General features: G+C 36.2%; 1 protein-coding gene across 1 annotated transcript; it reads left to right on the top strand.

Annotated features, from left to right (window-relative positions):
• The first annotated feature begins 8,095 nt into the window (after positions 1-8,095).
• On the top strand, positions 8,096-8,721 carry LOC143612556 (uncharacterized). The gene is made up of 2 exons (XM_077086510.1): positions 8,096-8,445; positions 8,514-8,721. The coding sequence occupies exons 1-2, from the start codon at positions 8,096-8,098 to the stop codon at positions 8,719-8,721; spliced, it is 558 nt and encodes a 185-aa protein (XP_076942625.1).
• The last annotated feature ends 9,301 nt before the right edge of the window (positions 8,722-18,022 follow it).

The raw sequence follows: 18,022 nt of genomic DNA, 5'->3' as shown, positions 1-18,022 counted from the left end.
TGTTAGTGCTTAAGCACCCGACATTAATATTAATGTGTGTTTTGAAGCCATTTGTGTGTTTTACGTGTTTGTGTTTGTTAGGATTCTTGAATCATCTAGCGTTGGATTTCCGCACCAACACCTAGATTGTTGATATCATAATTGTAGTGATCCAGATTCGGGACTTACAACTCAAAATATAATCAAAAACCAAAAAAGTAAAAAAAAAAAAAACTAAAATGTTTCCTCCGTTTTTCTCGTTCCATAAAGGAGAGAGAGAACGAACCGAAACCGAAAAATCGACAGAAATGAAACAAAAAGCCAAAACCGAACCAAATCAATCGAAATCAAAAAATCGATCAAAACGAAACTAAGAAACTGAAACGAACAAAAACGAAACTAAAAATCGGACACAAACGAAACAAAAAACAAAAAACAAAAAACGAGTCTAGGATCGACCAAAAAGAAACCAAAACCCAACCTGTCATGTGCGAAAACTTGTGTTGGCTTGAAACCTTAACCGAACCCATTCAAATCTCAAACCCGTTTCGTGCCGAAATTTGTCTCGTACGGAAACCGGTTCCGATCCGAAACCTGCCACATTTGCTTAGGACATTAACCCACATCGACCCATTTCTTTGAATACTTTGACCAATTTTGACCCGAAAGTAACAAGATGAAATTTCAAACGACCCATTTTGACCCATTTAGTTAAAATCTCTGACCCAAATCAACCTATTTAATTATTAGAACAAGCCAAATTGACCCATTTGAAATTGTTTGGGTCAAGATTGTCACCCCTATTTATGGATCGGGTCCCTTAAAAAGTTTACTTTCAGACAGTGTCCTTTATATGACAACTTTTCTTACTTTTCGTCCTTTACAATAACTAACATTAAGTCTTTCTGTTAAAGCACCTCATGTACAGTGCACATGAGGGTATTTTAGTCTTTTTGCCCCTATTAGTTTATTAATGATTAAAAATAAATAGATATACTATACGAGTAAAAAAACTAAAATGCCCTCATTTGCTCTGCACATGAGGTGATTTAACAGAAAAAATTAACGTTCGTTAGTGCAAAGGATGAAAAGCTAAGAAAGTTGCCATATAAAGGACACCACATGAAAGTAAACTTTTTAAAGGACCTAATCCATAAATCAGCTATGTTTAAAGGAAAAAATTTGTATTTCTGTCTAAAAGAAATTAAAATGGAAAGAAATTAGTTAGATTGGTAAGCCATAAACATTTTAAAAGCAAGGTTGTGAGTTCAATTCCCACCGACAACATATATTTCATTTTATAATTTCGATTTAGAACTGTTAAAATGGAACAATTTTAAATAAACCAAATAGACAATGAAATGGAATTGTTAAATTAGAAATTCGTACAGTTTGGCAACCTATTTGGAAGGCCAAGTTGAATGTCGCGTAGACAATAAGTTTTTTTTAATAGTATGGTTAGATTCTTTTCATAGTATAGCTAGATAGTTAGATTAGATTACCCTTTACCTTTAACTTACAATACCCTAATGACAAAACCAATGGTAGATTCCAAGAACAACGAACATGTAAAAGAACAAAAGAGTCCAGACATCACCTTCCAGCAACAACGGCTCTTTCGACGTTCGATCGCAACAATACCCATGGCGACGATCCTTCGTCTGGTAAGTTCTCTTTCTGGCGATTTTTTATGGTTGATGCAAACCTCTTGTTATAATCACGACCTTGCTTACTTGAGCTTCTAGCATGTTCTTTGAAATAATGCTTTACATTGTGTCATAAAAAGAAAGGTCTAGAATTTTTTCTTTCGTCTTAAGGGTGTTTGTTGATTAAACGATAACAATTGTAAATCAAATTTTGGTACTACAAAAGTTTCTCTTTCTATTGAAAGATGTAATTTTGGAAAGTTTAGGTATCATACATTGTTAATTATGTGTTTATGTGTATGTGTGGTATTTTTCGACAAGAGTTGCTGCTGACTGGGTTTGATATTACTGTTGCTAACCCATGGGTTCAGCATTGCTTGACCCATAGTATGCGAATTGATCTTTTTAATTTCGTTACTTTATTTCATGTGTTCATCTATAGTTTATAATGATTTGTAATATAAGTAAATGAGTTGATTTTTTTTTTTTTTTTTTTTTTTTGCATATTTCATGTCAATTAACAATCTGCTAGGGTATATTTAGTGTAACTTATGTAACTTCCTCGTTTTAAGAAGTTATCGAATAAAATAATATAAATTTATTTTAGTCGTGTGCAGTGTTGCATTATTTAATTTAATTAAGTTATCATAAGGTGAGACGAAAGGATTATGATGATTTATGGGCTTGAACACGATTATGGGTCTAAAGCCATGGGCTTAGCGTATATAAACCACCCAAAAACCTAATTATCATTATTGCCTCATCATGCATTTAACATTCCAATCATCAGACACACATGTCACACCCCGACCAAAGACGGAACATGCCGGGGCGTAACGTATTGATTGAACAGTAGCTCAAAAGACACTAATTAAAGCGACAATAATTATTTAACTTCATTAACATTAAACAAGTACACAAATTCAATAAGTAAATACATCATAACTAGTAGTTTGAATAAATATCCAAAGGTCAACTAACTATCTTCGATCTTGAATATATCAAATACTTCAACCTGTAACATGTATGAAAATAGATTTTGTCTACACGAATGTTGGTGAGAATACATAAGTTTTAGTTGTATGTATGTATGTATATAAATATATAGGTAAATCACAATTCATATGTAAATGATGAGCATTACAAAACTTAAGAAAATATAAACAACCAAATAGATGTGGACCCGTTTCTATTGATACAAAATCAATGTACTTAGGTAAATGTATGATCATACTAGATGAGAATAGATGAGGATGAGATACCAACCACCAAACATAAAATAAACACTTAAGCACATAGAGCATAATCATAAAGCATGCAATAATCACACATAAACATAAATTGAAATGTGTTTTGAATAAATGAGGAAATAAAACATGAGAAAAGTTAATAAGGTATACAAGCTACCCCCAAAATATAAAATATGGAAAGGGGGGTGGTTATGTAAACTCATTTTAACAGGCGTATTAATGAAATGAGATAGCGATAAAAGTTTAAGATAAAAGCGGACGAGCTCCTCGAGATACGTCGACAAAAGTTCCTGTTTTTAAATATACAATGAGTTATAAACGAACAAGTAAAATAAAGAAATGACTAAATGACGGATTTGGGATATTTACGGACGCGTTAAATAATTCTTTTATTTTTAGGTTGTAAAGGTGTTAATAAAGCGAATACGACTTTATATGTTTACAAGGATTATTACATGCATTTTATTATTATTATTATTATTATTATTATTATCATTGCATTTAGGTTTGATTTCCATATAAGTAACATAAATATCAATTATGGTTAAATAAATGAATATTATATCTAATAAAATATAAGGTCATTAGTTCGGTTTAATTAGCTAGTGGTAAAAAAATATATTAGTTCCTTTTCTTTATTTATAAACATATGTAAATGTATATAATTTATTTAAGGATAATAATAGTAATAAATTAAAATAACGGGGGAAGTTATAAGGTTTGATTTGCTAGAATAATATTTATTTAGCATTATGGTTATGTCATAATAGTAAAACAACAAGAAAAAGATTTTTAAAAAAATAAAACCTTTAGAACCGGGCCTGGGGGACTCGAACCCACGCGCCAGGCTGGTTCTTAGATCCAACAATGGCCAGCGCCTTATTTTGATTATGAAACTGAAACGCAAGTTGATAAGTAATACCAGCCATGTTCTTCCCCATTACAAAAATAAACCCTAGATTCAAATTAGGTTAATTGGTTATGGTTGTTTAAAATTGGTTTGGGGTTTATGTTTGCTAGACAAAAACGAATTTGAATGCATATAAACATTACCCGAAACGTTGGCCGATTGAGGGAAATCGGGTCTAGGGTTCACGGCTTCAAAACAGTCTCTACTTCGATCTAGACGGCTTCAAATGACAGAATTAGGTTAGGGCTTAGGTTTGCGCTGTTACGAGGATGGTGTGGTGCCGTTTAATTGAAATTTGGACAAGTATATATAGGGTATTGAGGTCAAGGTAGCAGCGGTTTAGGTTTTAATGCAAGATTACACACGATCGTTCATCATAGCTGTAAATTGATGTAAATTTCCATAACTATAAGGTCGCGTTCAACCATACTAACAAAACCCCTGATTTTCCGGCTTGATTTGCGATGAAAACAAGAGGTGGGGGGTCCGACGGCGGAGGGAAGAAACAAAAAAAAAGATAATATAATTAGTTTAAAAATTTTGTAATTAGGTCCCTAGAGTTGGTTTAGTTAGTCGAAATAGTACGAAACCTAAAAGTTTAATAGTTAACAAGTGAACGTAATGGAGTAAGCGTTAAAGGAAACGAAGACAAAACTAAATAAAAAAATATTCGATGTTTATATTAGATAAGGAATATTTGAGTAAGAAAATAACTAAATAAATACAGGTCGGGTTTTTGGGTTTTAAAAATAACGAATGTTACAACACACATACTCACCCCTGTACTAGACATTCCTTTCATCCTTTTCAAGATCTAGAAGGTTCTTTAAGGTTTCAAGTATCCAAGATCTAATCTAGTCTTATAATCAAAGGTATGTATGTATTAGAGATCTATTATTTTCATTTCTCTTCATTTTGTTCTTGTTTGTTATGGGATACTAATAAATGAACAAAACGGAATTATAAAAGATGGAGCGAAACGAACCAAGTCAAACCCGACCTAAATAAACTCTAGTTAAACCGAATAAAAAGCTAGAATTTGGTTTAAATGATTTAACACAAAAAGAATAATAATTAATAAAGATAAAAATACTAATAACTAGCTAGATACACACACACTTTAAGATCTGTTCGCGTGAATGGATTCATTTGATTACGAGGTCGGACGGGAACTGTTGAAGGGCGTGTTAGACCCAAGTCCATGTTCCAGCAGAATGAGTCGTAAAGGACTCGAACCGGTGTTCAATAGGGGTGCGAGACTCGACCCCACTCGAGTCAAACTAGGAACTAGAGCCCAAAGGAATGGTTCGGCTCGAATTGTGTTGAGGCAAGATTTGAGTCAAACTGTGAGGGCTTAACTAGACCCAAACTGTTGGATTCAATTGGAATCAAAAGATGAACTCGATTAGAAATGGCGAACTCGAGCCAAAAAGGAACCGACTCGAGTGGGTTAGGATTGACTCGAGTGAAACAAGTGGTCGACTCGAATAAGGACTCGAGCCAAATCCCAAACTCGACTGGAATTAGGACTCGAGCCAAATCCCAAAATCGACTGGAATAAGAAACTCGATCCAAAACCCTAACTCGGCTGAAACAGAAACTCGAGCCAAACCTCAAAACTCGACTTGAAATCAATCGACTCGAGTAGATGGAGGCTCGGGTCGGCTCGATGGACTTCAAGGACTCGGCTCAGCAGTGAATAAAGATAAGTGAACCAAAACCCAAACCCATGTCTTGTTGTCTTCGTCGCCGGATGGCTGGAATTACGAGGCGGCGGCTGAGGTTCTAATAAGAGAAGATGAGGAAGGAGAAGTAGGTAAGGGGAGGGGGGGCTTGCTTATAAATGGCCAGGTGGAGAAGGGGTGTTGTCGTAATAAGTAATAATAATATTAGTAATTATACTTTAATAATAATAATAATAATAATAACAGTAATAACAATAAAAGTGATAATAAAAGAAAATGATAAGAAAATAAACGAGCCCCGAAACCGAGACCCGACTCGTTTAGAACCCATAACCGACTCATAATAAACCATTAGCATTTAAAACTCGCTGAGAATATATGAGCTCGCTAATAAGGGTTAACTGATAAGTGTAAAAGAAACTTAACCGAACTCGATCTAAATGCGAACCCGACTCATTACTAGTTATCTCCCGTGTGTTCGTAAAGACACATAAACACATGAATTCGTAAAGAATCGTTACCTAAAGACCGGTTCATAAATAATTAAGTCAGGATCCACCAAACTAATAAATTAAGAGTTCGTTAGGAGATCGGCTCGATAACCAATAAAGTCGGCTTTGTTGACATAAGATTATTAAATAATAAAAGATAGATAATTAATACGTGTTATTTAATAAAAAGTTAGTCGAGCTCAACTGAATAAAGGAATCACGATTAACTCCGAGCGTAACATGATCCAGGTGAGTTCTAGCCCCTTATCTGTGTTACGTTTTTCGGGGCTGTGTGCATACTACGATGTGTTAGATTTATACACTTACCTTAAATGGTAGGTGTATATTAGGTATATGTTTCCGTATGATTGTGAATTATATGAATTGATTAACTAGTATGCAGGTAGTTTGTTATATTAGTTATGATTGAAGGAAGTAAAAAAGGAAATGCAACAAAGGTATGTTTGTATGGTACGTTAGAGGGCACCGAGGCCTAATAGTAACTGAGGTATGTAGGATGTCGGATCCTTATAATTTCCGAGGTATGTAGGATGCCGGATCCTTATAATTTCCGAGGTATGTAGGTTGCCGGATCCTTATAATATCCGAGGTATGTAGGGAGCCGGACCCTTATAATATCCGAGGTATGTAGACAGTATGAATTATGAACGAATGTATGAATGTGTTTATGTATGTATGAATGATAGATGAACATGTAAGTATTTAATACGTATCTTCAGACACGTATTAGCAAGTAAGTGAATGTAATGTATGTTAATTAACTGGAGCTCACTCAGCATAGCTGACTTTTAGTATACACGCAGGCGAATAGGATGAGGGAAGTTGCTTGATGGGGACAAGCGGCAATAAGATAAAGACTGGCATCGTTATAAAGAAGATTCACGTGTTATTTATGTTTACTGTTTAAGACCTATTTTATTTTATTCTAGACAAGTACTATGTTATGTATGAATGGTTAACTTTTATTTCCGCAAAATGTTTTAATTAACTCTAATTTTCCGAATTATGTGAATGAGTAAATCCAACCCGAGAAAAAGTAGGGTTCCCGGGAACGGGGCCTTACAGGTTGATATCAGAGCATAAGTTCGAGAGAATAAGCATCCTACATGCTTAGACTTGAATAGAGAATGAGACTTAAGAAAGAAAGAAAGAAGATGCCAGTCAGAGAATGCCATGTGTCACTCAAGCAAGCTTAATACGTGAATTTCCTTGCGCATAACGTAGGGGTAAGTAAGGGAAGTTATATGAATTTTTAGTGGTAGAATTGAATGTTTGTACTTGAAATGTTTGATGTTCTAACTATTGTAAGTAGAACCAAGCACAAATAGACTGACGAAAGAAAATGTATAGGACACGAAAAGTAATGTGAGCAGCTAATCCCAGCTGACCACTGTTATTACCTGCAGCCTTACTATTCTTGTGCTAAATAGTTCCTCACGTGACAATGTTTGTGTTTTCCTTTAGAATTCAGATGGCTGGTGGTGTTTAGACTGCTGGACAAAGAGGACGCAAGGGACGCCGTGGTGGGCCACATATTAACCGAGTATCCTCCGAAGAACCGATTACTGAACCTAGTGAAGACAGAAGCCTGACTGTACTTGAAGAAGAGTATTAGCTCGATCCTGCTATCCAAGCTGCAATTACTCAAGCAGTTGCTGCTGTAGTGAAGAATCTCCAATCCGACAAGTCTACTGAAAGCCATACCAAGACTGTTGAGAAGACTGGGGAGAGTAGTAAGAAGGATACCGAGACTAAGATTGAGGCATCAAGCGAGGTTCATTCTGTGAAGATGAACGAGGGAAAGAGAGGCCGAGGTGGTTGCAACTACAGAACTTTCAAAGGTTGTGACCCACCTCAGCTAACTGGTACTGGTGACGTAATCGCTACTCTACAGTGGATAACCACAATGGATAAGGTTATCCGCATTAGCGAGTGTCGTCACGACCAAGCTGTGGACTTCGCTACTCAATCATTTGGTGATGAAGCTATGCTCTGGTGGGAAAATGTTGAACAAAGAAACGCTGCTGCTGAAATTAAGGCTATGAGGTGGGATGATCTGAGAGAGTTGGTAATGAAGAAGTTTTGTGCTGATGCTGAGGTCGAGAGAGCAGAGATGAGGTTTTTGAATTTGAAAGCAGGAAAGATGACACACCGTGAGTACACTACTGAGTTTAACGGTATGTCGATACTTATGCCCGAAATGGTGAATACCGAAGCAAAGAGAATCAAGTGTTATGTCAGAGGACTTCCACAGAATGTCCGCACACTGGTCAAGGCGAATAGACCCGCTACTTTTGATTCCACGGTCGAACTTGCGCAAATGGTTTATGATGACCTGGAAGTGAATTACGTGGTGGTAGAGGAGAAGAAAGAAAAGAAATGGGTTACGCACACTAAGCGGCCCGGTACTCAGATGTGGAATCCCAAGGATAAGAAACAGAAGGTATGGGAAAGGGAAATCGTGTAAGACTTGTGGGAAAATTCATGGTGGTGAATGTAAGTGGAGTGTTGGTACCGATATGTGTCATAAGGTGTGGGAAGCCTCATAGAGTAGAGTGCAGGTTTGGGTCAAATGCTTGTTTTAAGTGTGGGAAGGTGGGGCATTATGCTCATGAATGTAAAGCAAAACCCACCTGCTACAAATGTTGGAAGACAGGTCATATGGCTCGAGAATGCACTGAGGGTGAAGCTGGAGGTAGTGGGAAGAGAGATGCTGAGAAGAACAGGCCAAAGACCTAGGCTTACATGCTGACACAGGAACAGGCCAAACAGATTCCCGATTTTGTGACAGGTACATTTCTCGTAAACGGTATTTGTGCTTCTGTTTTGTTCGATTCAGGTGCTAATAGAAGTTTTGTAGATGTAACATTTTGTAAGTTAGCTAAAATGGCATGTTGTCGCGTGCCTGAAATGTTTATGCGGCTAGTGATACCTCTGTTAGGATAATGAGAATGGTTAAGGATGGTAAGATAGAGTTAGAGGGACGTGAGTTTCCTGTTACACTTTATGTAATGACCATAGGAGGGCTCGATGTGGTTTTGGGAATGGATTGGTTGTCTGAGTTTGAGGCATAGATAGTATGTAAGAGTAGATTGATAAGATTAAGGTCCTTGGATGGCGGTACAGTGACAGTTTATGGTAATAAGGAAAGTTCTGGGCATAACGTCATTTCGATGATAAAAGCTGAGAAAATGTTAAAGCGAGGGTGCGGTGCCTACCTAGCGTATGTTGTCGATGCTTCGGCTGAGGCAAAGGAAGTGAAAGAGGTTCCTATTATGTGAGATTATCCCGAGGTGTTCCCTGAGGACCTTCCGGGGTTGTATGGTTCCTATTACTGTTTATAATAATAACAGTAATAACAATAAAAGTGATAATAAAAGAAAATGATAAGAAAATAAACGAGACCCGAAACCGAGACCCGACTCGTTTAGAACCCATAACCGACTCATAATAAACCATTAGCATTTAAAACTCGCTGAGAATATATGAGCTCGCTAATAAGGGTTAACTGATAAGTGTAAAAGAAACTTAACTGAACTCGATCTAAATGCGAACCCGACTCATTACTAGTTATCTCCCATGTGTTCGTAAAGACACATAAACACATGAATTCGTAAATAATCATTACCTAAAGACCGGTTCATAAATAATTAAGTCAGGATCCACCAAACTAATAAAGTAAGAGTTCGTTAGGAGATCGGCTCGATAACCAATAAAGTCGGCTTCGTTGACATAAGATTATTAAATAATAAAAGATAGAGAATTAATACGTGTTATTTAATAAAAAGTTAGTCGAGCTCAACTGAATAAAGGAATCACGATTAACTCCGAGCGTAACATGATCCAGGTGAGTTCTAGCCTCTTATCTGTGTTACGTTTTTCGGGGCTGTGTGCATACTACGATGTGTTAGATTTATACACTTACCTTAAATGGTAGGTGTATATTAGGTATATGTTTCCGTATGATTGTGAATTATATGAATTGATTAACTAGTATGCAGGTAGTTTGTTATATTAGTTATGATTGAAGGAAGTAAAAAGGAAATGCAACAAAGGTATGTTTGTATGGTACGTTAGAGGGCACCGGGCCCTAATAGTAACTGAGGTATGTAGGATGTCGGAACCTTATAATTTCCGAGGTATGTAGGTTGCCGGATCCTTATAATATCCGAGGTATGTAGGGAGTCGGACCCTTATAATATCCGAGGTATGTAGACAGTATGAATTATGAACGAATGTATGAATGTGTTTATGTATGTATGAATGATAGATGAACAGGTAAGTATTTAACATGTGTTATTTTTGGCTCTTCGAGTCCATGCATTTGTCATAGCAAAGACTTGGCCTCATGCACTGATGGACTAGTCTTGATTATGGCTTTTTACACTTAATTATAACGTGTTAAATAATCATTATTCACTTATATCATTGAAATTAATTAATATGGCTTTGATATCTTTTTGACATTTTTGAAACCTGTGGCAGGCAATTTTGATTATTCATATTTTAGCTCACTTTAGAAAATTTTCGATTAGTGACTCTTTGCGTTTTGATAACCATTTTCTCATTCATCTTAATTTAATATAAGATACATTTTTATCTTACTGGAAAATAACTTTGTAAAAACATGAATAACTTGCAATTAAAAAGGATAATAAAGGAGTTGACCACTACCATGTTTAGGGAGTTTGAGTTATTGAAAAGAGAGAATAAAAGCCAAAAGAAACCTTCTAAGTTTTTCACAATTGACCTGGTAAGTTGTAAATTATAAAAAGTCTTTATGTTTAACCTCATTGAAAATATTAGTATGTGGTTTATGACATGTAGGATGGAATTGTGTGGTCTAAGAGCCTTACAGGTATGCTTTATTGATTTGAGAAGGGCATCAAATAAAGGCAACGAGGATGATACAGATGAGGGAGACAAATAATAATATGGACTAGCTAGTTTAATGTTTCAATTGTTAGTTTTATGTTCAATTTGAACAAAACATAACATAGCTGACGTTTATGTACTTTTGTATGTTTATATATATCCAATGGTTGCAGTGAGTATTTGGAAAAATTCTAAATATATTTGTTATAGTAGCAAAAAGCTGGAGATGCCAAAAGTACCAACAAAAAAATGCGTAATAGAGTGCGTTACAAGTCTGTCGAAATTCAACGTTGTTGGCTAACCAAATTTCGGCAACAACATTAACGACGACACTTTTAGCTACAACATTGGACCATTAGCGGACTTTTTAGCGTAGGTATGTTGGCGCTATTAATTTTAGTGGCGACTTTTAGGGTCGTTGACGACTTTTTTGTTACTACTAAAGCTCAAATTATTTGTTGTGTATGCCACCCATGATAAAAATATTCAACCCATAAATTATGTTAAAAGTACTTTTTATATTTGTTAACGATTAAAAACTTCGGTTCCAATTAAATTTTTTTTGCTTTGACATGTTCATCTTAACACCGACTTGGTTTGGGTTTAAATTAAATTGGGTAGATATGTAATTGATGCTTTTAGGAAGAGTTATATGTAATATTTAATTCGTTTATTAAGAATAAAGCGGTCATCTAGTTAGTCAGTTAGTTAATTATGACTTTTAGATCTATCAATATAGTTTTTAAAATAATGGGTTTTTAAAATATTTGTCTTCTATTTTGATGTGAAAACTACTTCATTGTGAAATATAATTATTTAATATTTAAATTGATAAATATGTAATATATGAGTTCGAAGATGAGAAATATGTAATTAATTTTAAAGGGTTAGTCAATCTAACCTATATAATAAAGGAAACCATTTTAGGGCATGCGTCCCCTTCTCAATCACCTAAATTTTTATTTTTCCGCCCATGCTTTTAGATTTTCTACGGGTTATTAATATTAGTATTATAAAATAAAATTCTTATTCTCCAGCCAAGACTTTTCACAAATAGGGTTATGTTTGCTGTAATTCGTATTCTCATCCATGATTCTTAATAGACGGCTCATGATTATCGGTGTTCTAACAATAAAAGGTACATCATATAACGAATTCAATCTGGATATACAATTGGGTTTGGGATTGAATCTGGCTACCATGTTCAATCGATGAGAAACCTCCATCCCATCATCTAAGGATTCACGAATAAGGATGGTATGTTATTTCATTTGCAATTTTATGTTTTCTATTTCACCTATTTAAGAACGAACCCTAATCCACGGTAATATTTAGGGGCGGTTTCTCTTAATGCAATGTTTGAGAAAGGCGAAGTCGATGCCAGAATTTTGATAATTGCAGATCATTGTCCAGAGATGTTTGAGATCCGTTGTATTTGGTCCAAATAATAAGTACTTGTTTGACAACTCGAACGATTAAGGTAATTATTTTAGTTATTCAGTAAATATTAATTTACATTATAAATACTAGACTATTAAATACTAAAGTATGATAAAATATTAATTAACATATCAATGATTACTCGATGGTATAGTAACGATCAATCTTATTATTTCCTTTCGAATCTAACAGGTTGCATATTTTATTTCAAGTGATGAATGTAAAAACATAACAGTTTATGGTTTTAATTAAAGGCCTTGATGTCACACCCCAACTTAGGGCCTAAACGTGTGACTATAGTTGGTACCTGTTTTGTAAATATATCAGAGTTGCGGGTTCTCGTAGCGGAAGACTTTATTTAAAATAAATTATTTATTTTGAAAACATCTTGGATTTTTAATATCTGAGTGCTTGCAAATAAAATATTAATTTATTCCGAAAAGGTTTCGAATATTGTGAATATCCTAGTATATGATTTATAAAGTTTTGATAAACCTGTTTATATTATTTTATTAATTTAAAACTTAACCATCTCCATATAGTGAGCGTCTATCTCCATGAATGACTCAAATCCTTGCTACCTGTAATATGCTTATTTTCCTGAAATGTTGGGAATAATACGTCAACTATATGCTGATGAACACGTTAACACAAAATAATTTTGATACTTAATTATCCCTTGAGACATCGTAGGTCTCAGCCCAACATGGCATAGGAAATAATCAAGTTTTGAAAGTCTGAATTACTATTATAAACATCCAGCTCAACTCGAAACCACTTACCGAACACCCCAACGTTTGAGGACTTAGAAACTACCAATATACGCAAGATAATCCTCTTTCGGGCATTACTTAGGTCCGGCCCAACGTGACGGAGGCATTAGCAAGTGTGGTGCGGTATGCCCACCGTTTACCCACATATGTAAGGATCCAGACAAATGTATACGATAGTCTGAGGGCCAGCGATTGCCTTTGTTTATAAAGTTTTAGGGATACATAATCCCATTCAAACAATTTATATGACACATAAAAGAGTTAAGCGTATTCACTTTTGTTCTTGATCAGTGTGTCTCACTGATTTATGCTTTCTTGTTACCTCGGACCTATTGTACGAGAATAACGTTTTATAAATACTAGTTCAACGATCTAGCTTCAGACCTTTAGTCTGTTTGCGTAACCTTTGCCTTGATATTCGTTTCTTTATAAAACATAAGGACCTCTAGTTCTTTCTTTGTTTATCATTTATACACTACGTTTCTTATTCATGAAGAAGCGTATATATCGAGTTTCTTCTTTCATAAGAAATATTATAAAATCTTTATATAAAATAAAGAATGATATTTTATCTATAACCTCATCTTATGATATCTATATTTCACTTATTATGTGATCAAGGTACAGGCTATATTCCCGACTACGGTCCAAGCCATAAATAATAAAATAATTGGACAGAACCCCTACCTTGTATAGCTTTGTTTATATGAAATGCTTAAGCTTGATGCGGGCAGCACCTCTACTTATCGTCGGGAAATCGAAAGTATTAACCGACAGAGGTTCTACTACTTGCACGTACTTCGAGACAACGAAAACTACATAATATCAGGATCGTGGCACGTATTCCGAGGTTATAAGTGTGATCGGAGTGTGGTTGGACGAATGAGATTCATCCTATGGCCACCTATTTATAGGTAGAAAAGTGTTCCTTCGCGTAGCGCAAAGGACCATCATCTAGTTCGTTCGCGTAACGCGAACGGCTAATAAACCGCCTCAGGTTTCTTTTGTCCTTCGCATAGCGCGAAGCATCCCTTCGCATCATATGAAGTAGACTTATAAGGCGAAGTGCAAAGTGCGTCATCAAAGCACCACATTCCGCCCTTCGCTCGTGCTCGTGCCCGTGTGTAACATCCGGCCCCTCGCACCACCAATATTGTCCGCTTTGCCTACGAAGAGCTCACGGATTTGTTTTTGGTTGCCCATGTGGAGATTTCCCAAGAGGTCACCCATCCTGCTACTACTCCCACCTGGACACGCTTAATTGCGGAGCTCTCCTCTCGTCCACTACCATTAAGCCAAAAATGTGTTGGTGATTTAAAAGGCGGGGCATTTTCTTATAAACCAAGGATCTCTCCTATCCACGGCCGATGTGGGATTTGCCTAGGGTGTTACAAGCACCCCCCCCCCCCTCTTTGGGCTCATCGTCCTTGATGAGGTTTGCCCCACCATCCAATCCAGGATGTGGGATTCGCCTAAGGTGTACCTCGCGACACCCCCGGGACTCACCGTCTCTAATGAGGTTTGCCCCACCATCCCGAACGGCACAAGAGTGGCTTTGATACCACTTGTAACATCCGGCCCCTCGCACCACCAATATTGTCCGTTTTTCCCTCGAAGAGCTCACAGATTTGTTTTAGGTTGCCCAGGTGGAGACTTCACAGGAGGTCACCCATCCTGCTACTACTCCCACCTGAGCACGCTTAACTGTGAAGCTCTCCTCTCATCCCCAACGATTAAGCCCAAAATGCGTTGGTGATTTAAGAGGCGGGGCATTTACTTATGAACTAAGGGTCTTTCCTGTCCACGGCCGATGTGGGATTTGCCTAGGGTGTTACAAACACACGCCCTTTTAGACTCATCGTCGTCGATGAGGTTTTCCCCACCATCCAATCCAGGATATGGGATTTGCCTAAGGTGTACCTCGCGACACCCCCGGGGACTCACCGTCTCTAATGAGGTTAAGCCCAAAACGCGTTGGTGATTTAAGAGGCGGGGCATTTACTTATGAACCAAGGATCTTTCCTGTCCACGGCCGATGTGGGATTTGCCTAGGGTGTTACAAACACACGCCCTTTTAGACTCATCGTCCTCGATGAGGTTTGCCCCGCCATCCAATCCAGGATATGGGATTTGCCTAAGGTGTACCTCGCGACACCCCCGGGGACTCACCGTCTCTAATGAGGTTTGCCCTACCATCTTGAACGGCACAAGAGTGGCTCTGATACCACTTGTAACATCCGGCCTTCGCACCACCAATATTGTCCGCTTTGCCCATGAAGAGCTCACGGATTTGTTTTTGGTTGCCCGTGTGGAGACTTCCTAGGAAGTCACCCATCCTGCTACTACTCCCACCTAAGCACGCTTAGTTGTAGAGCTATCCTCTCGTCCTCTACCATTAAGCCCAAAACGCGTTGGTGATTTAAGAGGCTGGGCATTTACTTATGAACCAAGGATCTCTCTTGTCCACGTCCGATGTGGGATTTTCCTAGGGTGTTACACCGTGCGCGTTCGCACCCTCCGCTAAGACCACTGGATGCATCTTGGCATATAAGAATATTACTATGGAAATTCTCTTACTTGTAAAAAGCTTCCAAATTTTATAATTTTGCAATGTGGGAGGAAATCCTCTTTCATATTTATACTCATATACTTTCACTCTCTTCTTTCTTTACATGTGGGATGAATTTTCTTATTTCCTTTTTATTTTTCTTATCTTATTTTTCCATTACTTACATTGGAGAATACTTTTTATGTCTCATCTTTCAAAGTTGACATCTTTGACCCAAAATAATTATGGGATTTTTCCGGAATGTTACACTTGAGATTATTTATAACTCTAAAAACTCTAATGAAGTTGTGATGGTGAATAATGAGAAAGCCGGAGTTGAAGGGACAAGGTTTGATTCTGGACCATTTGAAATTTTCCGATCAATCTTCCAATCGGTTGGAACTATGTTTGTTTGTTCTTATATGATCTTTCTACCAAACCACTAAGTTTTGAAAAACATTCAATTTATATATTGATTTTGAGGAAATATATGTATTTTTTTAAGTGTAGGGTTGAAAATTGCCTTCCTTTTGTTTTCTTTAAGTGATTGACTTCAAGATAATGTAAACAAGAATTATTATTATGCAATGAGATATCAAACATTGTAATTTTGACGATTGAATATGTTTTAGTTTGTTTCTCATTCTTTTGTTTAAGTTGTTCATTTACCACTATCAGTTATAGAGTTACAACTCAAACATAAGTGGTTTACTTTGCTATTCGTTATGTATCAATCCATTTGCTTATTTTAAATAACTTGATCGCCATTATTCTTTTTCATTTAAAAGTATTTAGTGTACAGTTACCATGATGTTGTAGTTAATTTTTCATTACTTAGTTTAGTGTAGTTGCTATAAAATTTGTATAAACTGATGTTTATTATCTCTCTTTCAACTTTGTCTTTGGAGATGTAAGGAAGCATTTAATGAACCTGAATAAGGTTTCTATTAGATGAGACATTCATGTGATAATTGTTGGTATGATGTTTACTATTTTCTTTTAACAAGTTTGATAATCAAGGTTTTACAGGTATTATTTTGGTATAATCTCACATACTCTAAAATGTTATATTATAAATTATATAATATAGTAAAGATTATATATTTTGCTTCCAAAAGGTTGAGCAATTTTGTCCATTACAAGGTCATAATTACGCAGATCAAAGTTTTTGGAAGCTAATAAGTTAGTATGTGAAAATTTGGTTTGCACCATTTTGTTTTATTAGGTTTGTTTGGTTGCTATTTAGGAACTAATTATGATGATCCTTTTACGGTTAATAAGTAAAGGTTTGGGCAGTTGATGGTGGAATGGCTTTGAGGGATGGCTTACACATATGTGGAAGGAAGCCAAAGGTTTAAATCTTTATTTTTTACCATTAGATGAATGGCAGAGTTTAGTGAAGTTGATTTGATTATGTACTACACGTTCATGATATTAACTCAACGATGACTAATGAGAGACACAAAATGGTTGAGAATTTTCAGATTACGGTTCCTTTTGTTTTTTCTTTTTTTGCTGCATTTCTAGCTTATGACTTACAATTCACCACCCAGGCTTATGTCTCGCAATTTTCAAATGACGGTCCCCTTTTTGTTGCTGCATTTTGTAGCATTCGTTACTTTTCAACCCGAAAACCTGACTCATTTCAAAATTTTCGGTTTTTGTTTATAAATATATATACATATATTATTTTATATCTCAAGCTCATTTCATGTATTTTATGTGTCAATCAATTCACATTCGCTTGTTCCTTGGTTCATTTTGTCAAATAATGAATCTACGGGATTTATAGTTTCTATTTAAACGAATTGCAATAATACGTTAAACATCCAAATTATAACTTCTCCTTAGGTTATTGACGCACCTTAATGTAAGGCCCCGAACCCGGTAGCCTTACTTTAGCGTCGGATTTACTCATAAACACAGTTCTTACAAATCAGAGTTCATTAAAACTTTCGCGGAATATAAAAACTTTCATGAAACGTTACAACAATCCAAAACTTGCCTTATTTAAACATTCTTGTCTTTCAAAATAAACGTCAATTACATTAAAACATCTTGAGTCTTCAGATGCCAGTCTCCTATTCGCCCACCATGTGCCCGCTCAAGCTAGCTGTCTCATTCTACTCACATGCGTACATACTAAAAGTCAGCTACGCTGAGTGAGTTCTAGTTAATCATACACTATACAATACACATAAACTTATATTCTTTCATTCATACTTTCATACTTTCTTTTGTATTAACTTACTTTCATATCTTACGTTATAAAGAGCATTACGCCCTATATTCCTCGAGTATTATTAGGGCTCGGTACCCTCCTTCCTCGAGTATTATTAGGGCTCGGTACCCTCCTTCCTCGAGTATTATTAGGGCTCGGTACCCTCTTTCCTCGAGTATTATT

Source organism: Bidens hawaiensis, unplaced genomic scaffold, assembly GCF_021521415.1.
Source record: "Bidens hawaiensis isolate Kalapana, Puna unplaced genomic scaffold, B.hawaiensis_p1.1 tig00035001_1, whole genome shotgun sequence".
Lineage (NCBI taxonomy): Eukaryota > Viridiplantae > Streptophyta > Magnoliopsida > Asterales > Asteraceae > Bidens > Bidens hawaiensis.
The sequence above is the reverse complement of the archived record's forward strand: the minus strand, read 5'-3'. Positions and strand labels throughout refer to the sequence as shown.